Source organism: Mytilus edulis, chromosome 7, assembly GCF_963676685.1.
Source record: "Mytilus edulis chromosome 7, xbMytEdul2.2, whole genome shotgun sequence".
Lineage (NCBI taxonomy): Eukaryota > Metazoa > Mollusca > Bivalvia > Mytilida > Mytilidae > Mytilus > Mytilus edulis.
Window position 1 is genome coordinate 35,351,709 of NC_092350.1, and position 14,646 is coordinate 35,366,354.

A 14,646-nucleotide genomic window follows, 5' to 3' on the forward strand; every position below is an offset into this window, starting at 1 on the left:
ACTCTAACAGATGAGTCTTTCCAATAAAGAGGTGCCAAGCTTGCATTAGAGATAGGATTATAGTAAGTAAGAATGAAAGTTTACTTTCAGAACATAACAACTCATTATAATTACGAAATGTACCAACCCTTTGACTTTTAACATGGTTTACCCATAAAATCATCATAGTTTTGACTAGTGTGACAACAAATATGCACAGGTCACTTATTTAACTAGTAACTCCTTCTCATTAGTTATAATATTGTCAAGCTTAAGGTGAAAAAAAAGAAAAATGGAAAAAAAAGTTGTAGTTTTCTTTCTCAGGTTTGAAACTGTGATTTAAACGATAGATAGTGTACCAGTGTATCATACTGACTGATGAAATCTACTCATATTCAAGGAGAGAAAAGTATATGTAGAACGGCCTTGGTGGCCCATCTTTTACTTGGGAGCTCACATTTACATAAAGATATCAATTCAAACTATCACCACCTATGTAGCTGGGTTGTGTTCAATATCTTAGTGGCTACGTAGCTGCTATCAATATCTATGTAGCAGCTAGGCTATATACACGTTCAATAGTCATAAATCTACGTAGCACTTATGTAGCCGCTACAATATTGAACGCAACCCTGATAAACTTTACTGAGGCTTCTCAAATCATTTGTGTCTTTCTAAGTTACTGTAAAATGATAAACTTACCTATTTCTGGTCCTCCATATCCATTTCTACAATACACAGTTCTGATTAATTAATCTAATATAAAAGTGTGTAATTATACATGTGTACATCATGTACACCTATGAGCTAAGTTTTATTGAATTTAACATTGTCATGCATTACAACATCTGATAAAATGTAATCAACTGGACACCGTTTCAAAATACAGGGACTTTTGCAGGTTATTTCACAAATAATGGTTGAAATATTCAGTCTGCCTTAATAAGATATAATTGTAATGGATAATATATCTACACATTTTGCAAACAAGTAAGCATAATACAATAGACAACTTTCGAGTTCAATGCATTTCCGTCAAAAACTCTGGTTTTAGTGAACGTCATTTGTGCGTTTAGGGGCGTTGTCACTTCCATTCCAATGTTGAGCGAGTGGTTGGAAAACTATAATTCTATATTGTACGAATTATACGACAAATTGAATTCTCAAAATTGACAATCAGCATTGATGTCATTAGGGAATTGTCATTAAGTACCTACAGAACAACCATTATTTCTAGTTTATCCTGCACAATGACGATCACCAAGACGCTTGATGAACGTAAATAGTGCAGGGATACAGGCGACCCCCTCTATCTGGTAAATGACGTCATAAAGGCGCGTATAATTGACGAGTTTTTTACGGTGACGGATGAACTCGAAAGTGGTCTATTAAATGAAATTAAAGTTACATTAAAATATGAAATTTTATTATGAATTCATTCATTCAATACCGAATCATATAAAATGTCATCCCCTACTGATCACAAATATTCAAACAGTTCAATATAATACATGTATTACCATATACTACTTGCTTACCCTATAAACAAGATATTGACTCATAAGAAAACTATTATTGTTATGCAATTAGTGCACGCACATTATTTAACTGTAAACGATTTTAACAAAACATGAATTTATTATGCTGATATCAAATTTCATTTCCTTGTTTAAGTAACAATTCTTTATGCAAACAAGCAGCTATAATCAAATAAGGACTTATTCAACAACATTTCCATTAAAATGTTATTCGATTCTTCATCTGTTCAAAATTTGAAAAATTGTATTAAGATTTAATGATGACATATTGATTATTATTTGCTAAATGTCCAGTGGCAAATATTCCATTGGTCTCCAGACACGAATAAAAACAACTAACTAAGCACATAAAAAAAACCAATACTGGTACTAAAATTTGTTAGTTTTGAAATGCTTACTTTTAAGAAACCCACACAAGATTAGAAGTAAGTTAGACAACATCCATGCTCAGTTGCAGTTAGAAAACTTAAGCTTGAAGAAAAAAACAACAAATACCAAAGTGAAAGTACCACTCTAAGCATCAATAAAAAGTTTATTCAGAAAAGAGAAGTAAAAATGAGTATCTAATCTAAATGTACACTCCCTGCGAGATAGTACTCACCTTACAGATAAACCGAACTCAGATTCACGATAAGTGGATAAGGGTGGAGCGCTGTTGTATGTACTGAAGGTTCAAATAGTCAGATATAATATTTACTTTTTGTTTATCATCTGTGAAGTTTTGTGATATTAACTTAGCTTAACATGACATGATTTAAAACGTAAATAAATTATGATAATACTGGCCAGGGGTCAAGGTCTAAAAATATTTTAGAATAGAGCACCTTTCCTCAGTCAGTATGAAATGTAACAAGCAGCAAAGAACTGCAGAAACCTTGGCCACCAGTGCTCTCCACATGCACTACTTAATATTTGTTTAAATACAATTTTGTTATATACTCAGAGTCAGTTGTAGTTTGGCTGCAGTTGTAACCAAATCTAACCAAAGCCCACTGACTGTACGTTAATATTCAACTCTAATGTTGATAGCTCAGAATTCTAAGTTGATTTAAATCAGCAATATCATGACCACAAAAACACTATCAATTTCTCATGCTATATATATGTTAAAAGAATATATGTTGTATATATTTACAGAACTTAAATATGGAAAACTTAAAGAGAATAAACATATAAGTAATGTTTAACACTGAAAATCAGTGAATGGATAAAATTTCTGTCTGTCAACCTAATTGTTTGAAGCTAGATGTCCAGTGGCAAATATTTCGTGCATGTTCAGGACAATTGAGTTCTATGACCTTACCTTGGTCCATAGCCATATCCTCTGTCATGTCCACTGAAATATAGGAAGATCCCATTAGAAAATGGTTGTTTTATTTTCTTACACAAGTTTAATAAACATGTATTTATGATACCACTAAAGACAACATTACAATAAAAGCACATGTTTTAAGTGTGTTTATGGCCATGTCTAAAATCAAATGTAACTTTGATCTGTCCGTTACATCCTATTTTTCATTCAAACATGGCCTGGTCCTCCTGTCCACACAGATTTTAAATGTGTACATCTACATGTATCTTAATACACACATCTGTTCATTCTCAAACAGATACAACTTTAATTTACTGGGTACTATTGTATTACGAATATTATAGATCTTCTGTTGTTTTTTATACCAAATTAAGGAGCAGGGTCCTATGACTTCTACCAGTTACATTATTCTGGCTAGAGAACTGATCATATGACCAACATTTTCAAAATATTTCTTCAGAGAACTCCCTTTATTTAATGAAACAGAATCTAAGAAAAGGACCAGCAGCAGCTGTATCCTTATATAGTGAAACAAGTGGCCGGTAAAAAAAAAAAAATCTGAAGAAAAAAAAAAACAATTTTACATAATAAATAAGTCACTTTTTTAGAGTAAAGTAAGAATATGTTCAGTACAGTTGTGGAAAAAAAATCTCCATCGAGGAAAGCGTAATGGAAGTTAAGGCATTTCAATGCAATGTATACTGTGTTGAACTTGATGTATATAAAATTATACCATTAAAGAAGCACACAATTCATAGCCACAGGTAATTTTATGATACCCATGATTAAATCATTGATAAAATCCTCCACCCTATTGTGTATATATATTGAGAAAATATCTCTTATTAAAGAAGTTTGAACAGCATGTGGTCCAATATTGACCCAGACTTTTATCAGTGACATTTTGTTTGTAAACACACCCAAACTGTCACCTATACAGTATAACTGATTTATGGTTTACCTGTTCCCACAAGCTATCATCAAAGTAACATCTTGTTCACACTTCATAAAAATCAGGATCATAAAGAAAAGAAATTTTCACCTTGATTTTTTTTTTTGCTTAAGATTACCCGGTACTGTATACAGAAGCTTAAAACATATGAAAGATAAAAGATCTGGTATAATTGCAAATGAGACAATTCTCCACAAGAGACCAAAAGACATAAGTTCGCTGCATGGCCTTTAACAAGGAGAAAAAGCCATATACTATTTAGCAAGCTATATAAAAAGGCCTCAAGATGACAGTTAATGTGAAACAATTCAATCTAGAAAACTAACAGCCTGATTACTGTACAAAACAATTAAAACAAAACATAATATATACAGAAAACATCATGTACATGTTTAAGCCCAACCCTGTTTATTTAGTGCACTGGGTGCCAATCAACATGAAATATTTGAATATTCATCATCATGTACCTAATTAAATTACATGTATAGACTATACAAAATGAGAATTTTGCAGAATTTTTCTCTGATATCAGGAATTGGACATTGATACAAAACACTAGTCGTTAGCCATGATAGCTTTAATTTTATAGCTTATATATATAATTTATAGATACTATTAATTGATGTTTGCTATTGTCCAGTTACAAATATTTCATGCATATTTAGGGGGAAAAAATATATTCAACATTTGTTCAAGTTTTGTCTTAAACATAGTCTCAGAAAGGTTCATTAAATGCAGAGACAGTGGCAATCCTCCAATACAAATTATACATCAAACAATCTTAGTGAAGGTCAATGATTACTGATCCATCCAGCACAGTCAAACTGACCTTGCTCTTTATTAAAGGGATTTCTGAAAAGAAAAGTCCATGTGACCATATTTCTATACCCTAATTAACCCTTTGGATACACTGATATAGCAAAGCACATTTGATCAAACAAATTTAGTATGACTGGTTTGACAACACTGCTGTTAGATAGTCATCCTACTTAGGGTACTGTAAATCCATAAGAAGTGCTTATATACATAATTATATAAGAACTTGAAACACATTTTGTTACATGTAAAATATTTATATATTAATTGATAAGCTGATTAAAAAGTGTCAGTTTCCTCAGGCAAGGTTGCTTTATCTGGCATATGGTACTTTTAAGGCCACTTTTGGTTTCTAGCTTCCAAAAAATAAACACTGTGATCAGTTCTGAGGGAGACAAAGTCTACTTCATATAAGCTCAGTTTACATGGTATAATTAGTTTGGTTTTATTCTGAACACAATATTCTATACAGTTATGCATAAATAAGTGGGTTTTTTTAACACAATTTGCAATTTGTCTTGCAAAGTTGACATACAATTGTTATATATAGAGATAGCATTTTAGGGGGGAGATCTCCTTCCTGTTTTATATTTTTGAGTTCCAAACTTGTGCTCACAACCCACACTGATACTGGTTATTCTGAAACAAATCTCTTGCGTAAAGAAGTCATATAATTGTACAAAATTTTTAATCTAAATAAATGTGCAAAACTGTATGTTGCTTGATACTTACTTCATTCCTCCATAGTTGTGGTGATAATCCATCCCATGCGGGTTACACCTGGCATCACCAGGCCAGCTAGCTAGTTAACTGCAATTAAAAAAAACATCAAAATCACAAGTGTACTATCATTTTTATCTATTCCTATAAGAGACATTCTCTGTAGGGTAAGCATCAAAATCATGTGGAATTACATGTCACAGGATTCCATATTATTTAAATGTCAAGTTCTCAACAAACATTTGACAAATACAAATGATGCATGAAGACTGAGTTCTAGTTTTTGTACTTGTGCATTTTCATATGAAGAATATTTCATTACTATTAGAACTCAGAGTACTTAATCATGTCTGTGAATTTTCTTGGGCGAGTCCCAAGTCAAAATTTCAAACAATTGGTGAACTCAAGATTAAGTAGACCTTTTCTGAAATTCCCAGACATATAATTAATGACAGGGACTTATCTGAGTGTGTAACCAAGAATCCTTCAGTCTCTTATATAGAATAGAGAAATTGAATGAAGTTTTCTATATATTCTATGCTGTTTGTAATGAATCAAACCAAATACAATTTATACTCTCAAAAGCAAAATTTATAATTATATCTTTAGGTCATTAATAAATTTCTACATTTAAGTATGCATCTAGAATTTAGTGTCATTGAATGTCCATCTAATTGACATAAAAACATACCCTGTGTCTTTTTATTTATATGTAGACTACATTCTCATTCTTATAAAGAGAAACTTAAACAGGCTTCCCTATCATCACAAAAGATCTAGACTATGAGATCTTGCCTTTTGAAGGTCATAAGACAATGTAAGACAATGTTAGGGATCTGTCAATATAATTGTGGGTTATGACACAGCTACAAAAGTTCAAATGTCACTTGATATTATTATTATGTAGAAAGTATATTAACAACTGTCCATCCTTTGAATGATTTTTATCTGGACATTTTTATAACATGAACTATTTCATTACATGTGTATGTCAAAGATCTGATCCTATCTGTAACTAACTGGAAGAATTAAAAGTATTGTGAGCAAAGGCTATAATATATATATATATATATAAATATGGTAAATGTCATGTCATGATTGAAGGTACAAAAAAAACCTGAGTTAATAAATGCACAACCCCTATATATACCCCTACCCACAGTACCAGTTTGTACATTTTTTATTGCATTCACAAACATGTATTGCAATTTTGAAGTAAAAAAGTTCGACTATCTCCCCCCCCCCCCCCCCCCCCCCCCCAATATTAAGAAAGTTATAAATTATGTGTAGACAGACAGATGAATAGGGCAATTACTATACCCCCACCCCCCCAAAAAAGGCTTTGAATTACAAGGGGGAAAAAACTAACATTTTGAACATTTAAAAAGCTTTTTAAATAAAAACTATGCCACATGATGTCATACATGTCTACTCAAGGACCAATAGCATGTTCTACTTGAAAACATCAGTGTTATTTTAAATTAAAAACAACCAATGCAGCTCGAATTAAGCTTCCTTGATGTGCAACATAACACTTACTTTACAAATATGATCGAAGTAATAGAGTTACACAATACAACTATATATAAACTGGTTATTTACTTGTACTTAGTCAGGAAAACAAACATTAACTACAAAAAAAGTTCATAAGACTTTAAACATATTGACACACCATAAATCGGTTTTGAAAACAAATGACCAACACCCAGATTAAGAAGGAGAAGCATGTCCATATAATCCATATTTAGTATTTTTATTACGTTTATCATGTTTATAACCCAGTTATTGTCAAAAGTAAAAATCCTTCCAATTTCACAATGCGAGATGGTTTTTAATTTTTATTATGGTTCATCAACCAGAACAAATCCATTTTTTAACCATGATCGGATTACTTTGTGAACCTGTTTAGTGTTTTAACTGTGCACATATTTAAGATTTCTTAAACAAGATCGTGGCATTTAATCATGTGTTAATTTAAATTTAAATTGACATATAATCAAACTGCCATGAAATAAATTAAGAAAGAAAATGTCACTTCCTTTTCAACCCGGGACATTAAAAATACAACTATTAAATGAACAGTTTGGATAAGTTCATTCTTTTGAATTGTAGCTTCCCATAAATATTCCTCCCTTTCACTTATTTACATTTTAAAATAAATATTCGCTAATTTCTAAATATATACACAAGCTACATGTAGGATGTCCGGTTATTGGATGTAACAAACTCTGGCCTACTTCACATAAAGAACTTCTCCTTTACTCAAAAATAACATCTTGCTCCTATTAGAAAAGCTCTCTCTTATTTCACTCTGATTTATTTCCACCCTGCCAGGCCAGAAATCAAATGTGGTTCATCTATATCTGTTGCAAGGTTTCTTTAGTATAGAAATTTGAAATTCTATTATAACATCAAATCTTCAAGCAGTCTTCAGATTTTGGAACATGTATCATGTGACTTTGAAGGAATGATTATATTTTTGTTTGTTGTATTTTGTGTCAATCTGACAAGTCAGCCGATTTTTATGGTTCTTTCAATCAATGTTAGAATTTTATGCTGTATGACCACTATTCCAGGTTATGTGGAGGGTTAGAGAGCCTGAAAACATGTTTAACCCTGCCACATTCATCATGTGTCTATTGCAAGTGAGAAGCCTGTAATTTGTTGTTGTGTATCATACTTGTTTTTCTTTCATAATGTGGTTGTGTTGTGTTAACATGGTTAAATCCAACTGTTTGTTTTCTAGTTTGAATTGTTTTACATTTGGTCCTTTCGAGTCATTTTATTTATCTACATGTGGCTATGCATTACCAGTTTTGTTAATTATTAAATGCCATACACTGACATAAAGTATAGCTTAATTGTAATTTGGTATCTAGTGGAAAGTTGTCCCATTGGCAATCATACCACATCTTATTTTTATAAATATGCCTATGTTTCTCACAGAAAGATCAAATTTCTTTTGTATACTCTTAAAACAAGAGCACTCCAGTTTGCCTAACAACTATATTACTGGCTCTCAATAGTTAAATTTCAATAATACAAAATATACCTTTCAAAAATCAATAGAAGACATTGATATATATATACATTTTTGTTAAGCAATTGTTTAATTTGCATTTAAAGTTCAGGGTTTCAAATATTGTACAAGTCATATGACATGTAGATTTGTAACTAGGAAGTCTTGGAACTAAATCTTTATATATAAATAATATATATATTGTATTAAAAACATTGATTAACACTTCAGTGATAACATTTAAGAACACCAGCATTACGTAATGCAAATGCTTTGTCTCATAATCACCTATTAAATTGTCTTACCTATACTTTAACCCTAATGTCATCATGGTGTAATTGATTTTAAAAGAAATTAGTTCAGCAAAGACATGCATGTTTATTGTGAAATATGGCACCAAAACATGCAAGATTGATGTATATTTTACAGAATAAAAGTGCACAAAAAATGAATTTGTTAATCAGACAATAGGTCTCATTATGTTGGTTACCAGTGTATAATTAGTGTCGCAAGAAGATGTTTTGTTTCACCTACAAAGTACATTTGTATTGTACATGTAAATGTACTTCCTTAGTACTTAAATCTGAGACAGGAACCCAATTTGGTTTATACTAATGGGATAAATTTCAGCAACAAGAAACTACATCTTCTGACATCAGACTCGGACTTCTCTTGAACTGAATTTTAATGTGCATATTGTTATAAGTTTACTTTTCTGCATTGGCTAGAGGTATAGGGGAGGGTTGAGATCTCATAAACATGTTTAACCCCGCCGCATTTTTGCACCTGTCCCTGGCCTTTGTTAGTCTTGTATTATTTTTAATTTTAGTTTCTTGTGTACAATTTGGAGTTTAGTATGGCGTTTATTATCACTGAACTAGTATATATATTTGTTTAGGGGCCAGCTGAAGGACACCTCAGGGTGCGGGAATTTCTCGCTGCATTGAAGACCTGTTGGTGACCTTCTGCTGTTGTCTTCTCTATGGTCGGGTTGTTTTCTCTTTGACACATTCCCCATTTCCATTCTTAATTTTATTACAAAATTTCAGTATACATTTGTACATTGTACCACCAACCTGCACGCTATTTATTGTAAGACAAGTCGAAGATTACTATTTATGTACATGTATGTGCAAGCAAAGTAAGAAAAAGTCATCAGGATCAGCAATTAATCATTTTTAACAGAAGATATGGATTACGGATATTACTGTACCATGAAAGCACCTTATGGTTAAAACATTCCCCTTCAACATCACTATAATTCTTAATTTCTTTAAGCCAATTATTCCCTTTTCTGTAAACCACATACAGTCCAAGCCCTCAAATGAGCAACAGAAGAAATGAACAACAGGAGACTTGAAAACTTCAAAGTAATTTGCAAAAAAATCAGAAAAGCTTCCAAAGATAACCATTGAAGCTTAAACGAGTGTCCTCACTGCATATTCTTGTCTGAATGAATATAAGAGTAAACTGGTAAATTTCTGATATAAAGACTCTAGGGACTTCTAAATGAACTTTTATGGTGATTCTAGAAGACTTTAAAAAGAAAAAAAAACATGCAGTAATACACTTTGATACAATATAAAGGGGGAGGGTTCTGTGCACTTTTAGAAGACTAAAAAACAACCATACATGTACAAAATGTAACTGCCTTCAAAGGCTTTTAACCATGATATTAAACCAATATATTTGTACTTGCAATTTTATTATCCTTCAAGAGTTCTTCAGGGAAACATTGCCTATGATTTGTAAAATTACTATACAACTACAAGATGGGAAATCCTTAATAAATACCTGAAACCCAGGCATGCATATTTTAAATTAAAGATGCTAGTATTTAAATCAACCATCTTTTTATACTTTGTGTAATTGTATAGCCATTCAATTTTTTCAAAGTTTAAAGTTGGACAAAACTATATTAACGCAATATAAATAATGATGTATAACAATGGAACTAGGTCACAACTAGGTCAGTTCATGCAGAAAAAGTTATAAACTTTGAAAAGTTTAAAGGGATAGTGAACTCAGTTACTAATCCTAAGGTTCATAACCATGTATAGATCATACTTAGATTTATCATACTTAAAGATTACAGCCAAAGTTCATTCATAATTCTTATGTACAAAATGGGCCAACACCCTTTTTACTATGATGAATTTAAATGTGGCAATTAGAAGTAATAACTAAAAACTTAAAGTAAATATGTACAAATGAATGGTTGTTAAATGACATTTCAAATACATATTCATTCTTATATTATATGTAATTAATGAAGCCATTTTGTGATTCCAAAATGTTTTCTTATTCTTTTACATGTTTTATTGGACATTATGTTAAGGTTGGCATGTTAATATATATTGAAAGCACACTAATTTCTCATACATGTACATATGCATTGTATGCTACATTTATGATAACAATGAAGGCATTTCATCCATTGGAATGGGATTATAAAACCCTTAATCAAACACCCAGAATTTGAATTAAAAAATGCATGTATCAATACACATGATACAACTGATTAGGAAGCTAAATTTTATTACGGTTATAATCAATACTCCCAGTGCATATTTGATAAAATTGAACCATGCAAATATTGCAATGTTTTAAGGGGTCTGCATTTGCTCTGGTAAACTCACCATTCCTATTGATGGACCATTGATTTACTGTGTTTTTTACAATGTTTACAGGTGTTTACAGGGGTACATTTTATTCTCTGATTGCTTCTGAATTTCTTATTTTAATCTAAAATTCCGCACCAAATGTGGGTGATGGACCAGTATGTTTAAGAGAATATGTAGCAGGCCAGAGCTGCAAGTATTTTTTTTTTTTTTTTTTTTTATTTTCTTCATTCATTTTGTAAATATATAATGATCGATTATGAAAGTCTTACTGAATGAAAATTTACATATAGATTCTACCAACTTGATTGAGTGTGATACAATATTTATCCACTCAAGACAGTTAAATTTTCAAATTTAACTGTCGAGAGTGATTACACAAGATTTGGTGGTGGAATCTGTTTCTCAAATGATTTTCAAATAATAAGCAGGCAAAAAAATTCCTTCTTTTTGAGTGATCTGCAAAAAGATGTGTTCTTTCTACGTGACGTCAATTAGGCATGGTCGCTTTTTTACATGCTGTCACAATAGGAAATTCAGAGGAAAGCAAGAAAATTTGACGTCATAATCAGATTTTAACCAAATTAAACCAATGAAGAACTGCATGAGATCAAACAAACCACATGTTGATTAATTTTTTTATACAATGGGTGCAGAAAGGGAAAAATTGACGAAGAATTAGAGAAATGTATATTTATACACAATAGTACATGTAATGTATGAGAAACAGGAAAAAATCAATTAATTTATCTGAATATTTAAGATTAATTTTTCAAGTTAAATTAAGGGTTACTTCATGTACTTGGCCAAACTTTCATAAAGTTTATCCTATAGATATCCAAATTTATGGAATTAAAACTTACACCTAGAAAGCAACTACATACATGACATATATATTTTTCCAAAAAAAAATCCTCACATGTATATGTCTACTTTGGGACTTTAATAAAAGTTAAAATAAAATATGTATATATATATTATATTGCATGTCATGCATGATGCATGTGACTGTCATGTCAGACTGTGTAGAATTAAAATCCTTGATTAAGGTATAAAATGAAAATATGTTATGAAAGTGGAATATGGGTTTTATGATACAATTGACACAAAACATGTATCTGCAGGAGCACAGAAGTGGTGTATCTGTGTATTTCACAATTTTAAGACCTTTAAAAGTATAATTAATTTGCTTCTCAATATATCCCACCCAAAAAGGTTCTACTTTCACTTTCTTCCCATTCTGACATTCTTTAATTAATTGAAAGTTGTGTATCAAACTTTTACTTCTGTAAATGTCAGTTCAGAATAAGTAAGTAAATTCAGGTAAACATTTACCTGTTTGAGGCACACAACAGGGGGGAAATACTTAAGTATTTCATCTTACTAACAATCAAATTTCTTAAAAGGGTCAAATAATTTCAAATCTGTATGATAACGACTCAAGGTAAATTAGTAAAGTGTCTTGTCCATTTTGTTTTCCTTGTATTATTTAGAAATACTCTCCCCCCTTGTAAATATGGCGACCAACCTTTCACTGTGAAGTTGTAAAAAAGTGCAACAGTTTCTTCGTTCCTGGATATTATTTGAAGTACTTACTGAAAATAACTGTTTACGTATTCTCCTTTGATATGCTAAAAAATATTATCCTGACAATAATGCAGACGAAAACAAAACCAATACACAAGTTTCGTATGGTATTTTTGTCCTATGGGCGAGGTTCCCTGTGTACAGCTATTCTATTCAATAAACACACCAATGGAATGTCGTATATATATAATACACATGTGTGGTTTCATCAACACCGATACCGGAAACTTATATGTATTACGTTATTAATTTTAAGAACATAACATTTTTTCTGTTAATAGAAAATACATTTTTTTAAATCTGTACGTTATTTACCTTTGTAACAAAAAAAGATAGAACAGCCGTCTAACCTTTCCCTTAGGTCACATGACGCATAAAGCATAAAGGTGAGACGACTCCCGTCATTCAACTTTTAGTGTATTCATTTTCTCAGAATTAAATTTTACTTTGCTTTTATAAAATGGTTATAATAATTATTTTCTTTGGACAGATAATTTCACCCTCCTTGAAATAAAGTACTCAGTCAAAGGAAAACAATTAGAGCTAGGACTATATTATACTAATTATAGTACTGCAACCAGAGTTCATTTTTTAAAACTTTAATGGTCCGGAAGAACACACCCCTAAATTATATATCGATGGAAAGAGGAAAACGTGTATAATAAGAAAAGTTGGGTCGTAAAAATCCAGAGTGGTCACAATTTTGTGAAATTGAGGTCAAAGGTCAGACCTAAAAATATCAATATTTCAACCACAAGGACAAAAAGGAGAAATATTTTGATATTTATTCAATAGAATGCTACAAAAACGTTTCAATCATAAGCATATGCTATAAACCATGTTAAAACGACAAATTTGACTACTTATATGAAGAGCTGCCATTACAAAATAGCGTTGATTTGGAACCTTCTGATTTTTTTCCATTTAAGACATAGCAAAAGAAGAAGTGGCCTTGACCTTTTCACATCCATAAACTTTCATATAGTGTATAGTATTTCACTATAGTATATTACAGAATTATTTTCTAAAGTACAAAACACCAGTTTATCAAATTATTTCAATATTTTTTCTATCTTTGAAAAAAACAAAGTTCAAGCGCTGAAACAGTGTTTTTAATTTTGCATCTTAAAGGTTGTGTATTTTGTTAAAATTAGTATCTAGTTATAGATAAATACATATTGTGTATTTGCAAACTCTGGACTTAGCAGTTATAACACAAAATATACTATAGTCACCCGAGGCGAATGCGAGGTTTAAAAAAAGTGTAAAACAAAGTCAGTTTGGTGCATAAACATTTTTTTAGTGGGATAATATAAAAAAGAAGATGTGGTATGATTGCCAATGAGACAACTATCCACAAAAGACCAAAATGACACAGACATTAGCAACTATAGGTCACCGTACGGCCTTCAACAATGAGCAAAGCCCATACCGCATAGTCAGCTATAATAGGCCCCGATAAGACAATGTAAAACAATTCAAACGAGAAAACTAACGGCCTTATTTATGTAAAAAAATGAACGAAAAACAAATATGTAACACATAAACAAACGACAACCACTGAATTACAGGCTCCTGACTTGGGACAGGCACATAATCCTGGTAAAAAATTTAACTCATTATTTTTTTAAGGGAAGGATGAAAAATTATACAATGCAATGCCAATTTTCTAATGTTGTAATTCAAAATCAGTCATGATCCTTTTATAACTTTTAAAAGCGACAGACAATAGCTCAAGTATTCATAAAATAGCGACACAAATCAATCTCTTAGTCATCATATGCGGATTCAGTACGCGTATTAGCATTACAAGACACTTCCCTCTTTTATAAGAACAAGTTCGGCGCAGGACAGACTTTGTTCAAAGCAAACACAGTTTTTGAGTACAAATACTATCTGGAGCGTAAATACCGTCATGATTCGGTCAAACTCGTCAGATATAGTCTTACCTGTGCATAGGAAACACAAAAGAAATGTGAGTACAAAGTTTCGATCAATGTTCGTGACCCATATTCCCATATGCATATGCATGATGTATCTGCACTGCCAATCCCAAATGTAATGGGGCGAATGTTGCTACAGAAACGATTGATTTAGTAATA

At 31.4% G+C, this 14,646-nt stretch overlaps 1 protein-coding gene across 15 annotated transcripts in view; it reads right to left on the minus strand.

Annotated features, from left to right (window-relative positions):
* LOC139481344 (epidermal growth factor receptor kinase substrate 8-like) overlaps window positions 1-12,914 on the minus strand; it is a 69,919-nt gene extending 57,005 nt beyond the window's left edge. For 7 of the 15 annotated variants that reach the window (XM_071264597.1, XM_071264598.1, XM_071264593.1 and 4 more), the window contains exons 1-5: window positions 12,554-12,701; window positions 5,330-5,407; window positions 2,821-2,853; window positions 2,119-2,181; window positions 682-707 (exon numbers count right to left, since the gene is read on the minus strand). In XM_071264597.1, the coding sequence (XP_071120698.1) occupies window positions 682-707; window positions 2,119-2,181; window positions 2,821-2,853; window positions 5,330-5,361 (154 nt within the window). In that variant the 5' untranslated portion in view covers window positions 5,362-5,407; window positions 12,554-12,701. Of the gene's footprint in view, window positions 1-681; window positions 708-2,118; window positions 2,182-2,820; window positions 2,854-5,329; window positions 5,408-12,553 lie in introns of all 15 variants that reach the window. The other 8 variants (XM_071264602.1, XM_071264591.1, XM_071264596.1 and 5 more) reach the window with 5 other exon arrangements.
* Window positions 12,915-14,646: the final 1,732 nt, after the last annotated feature.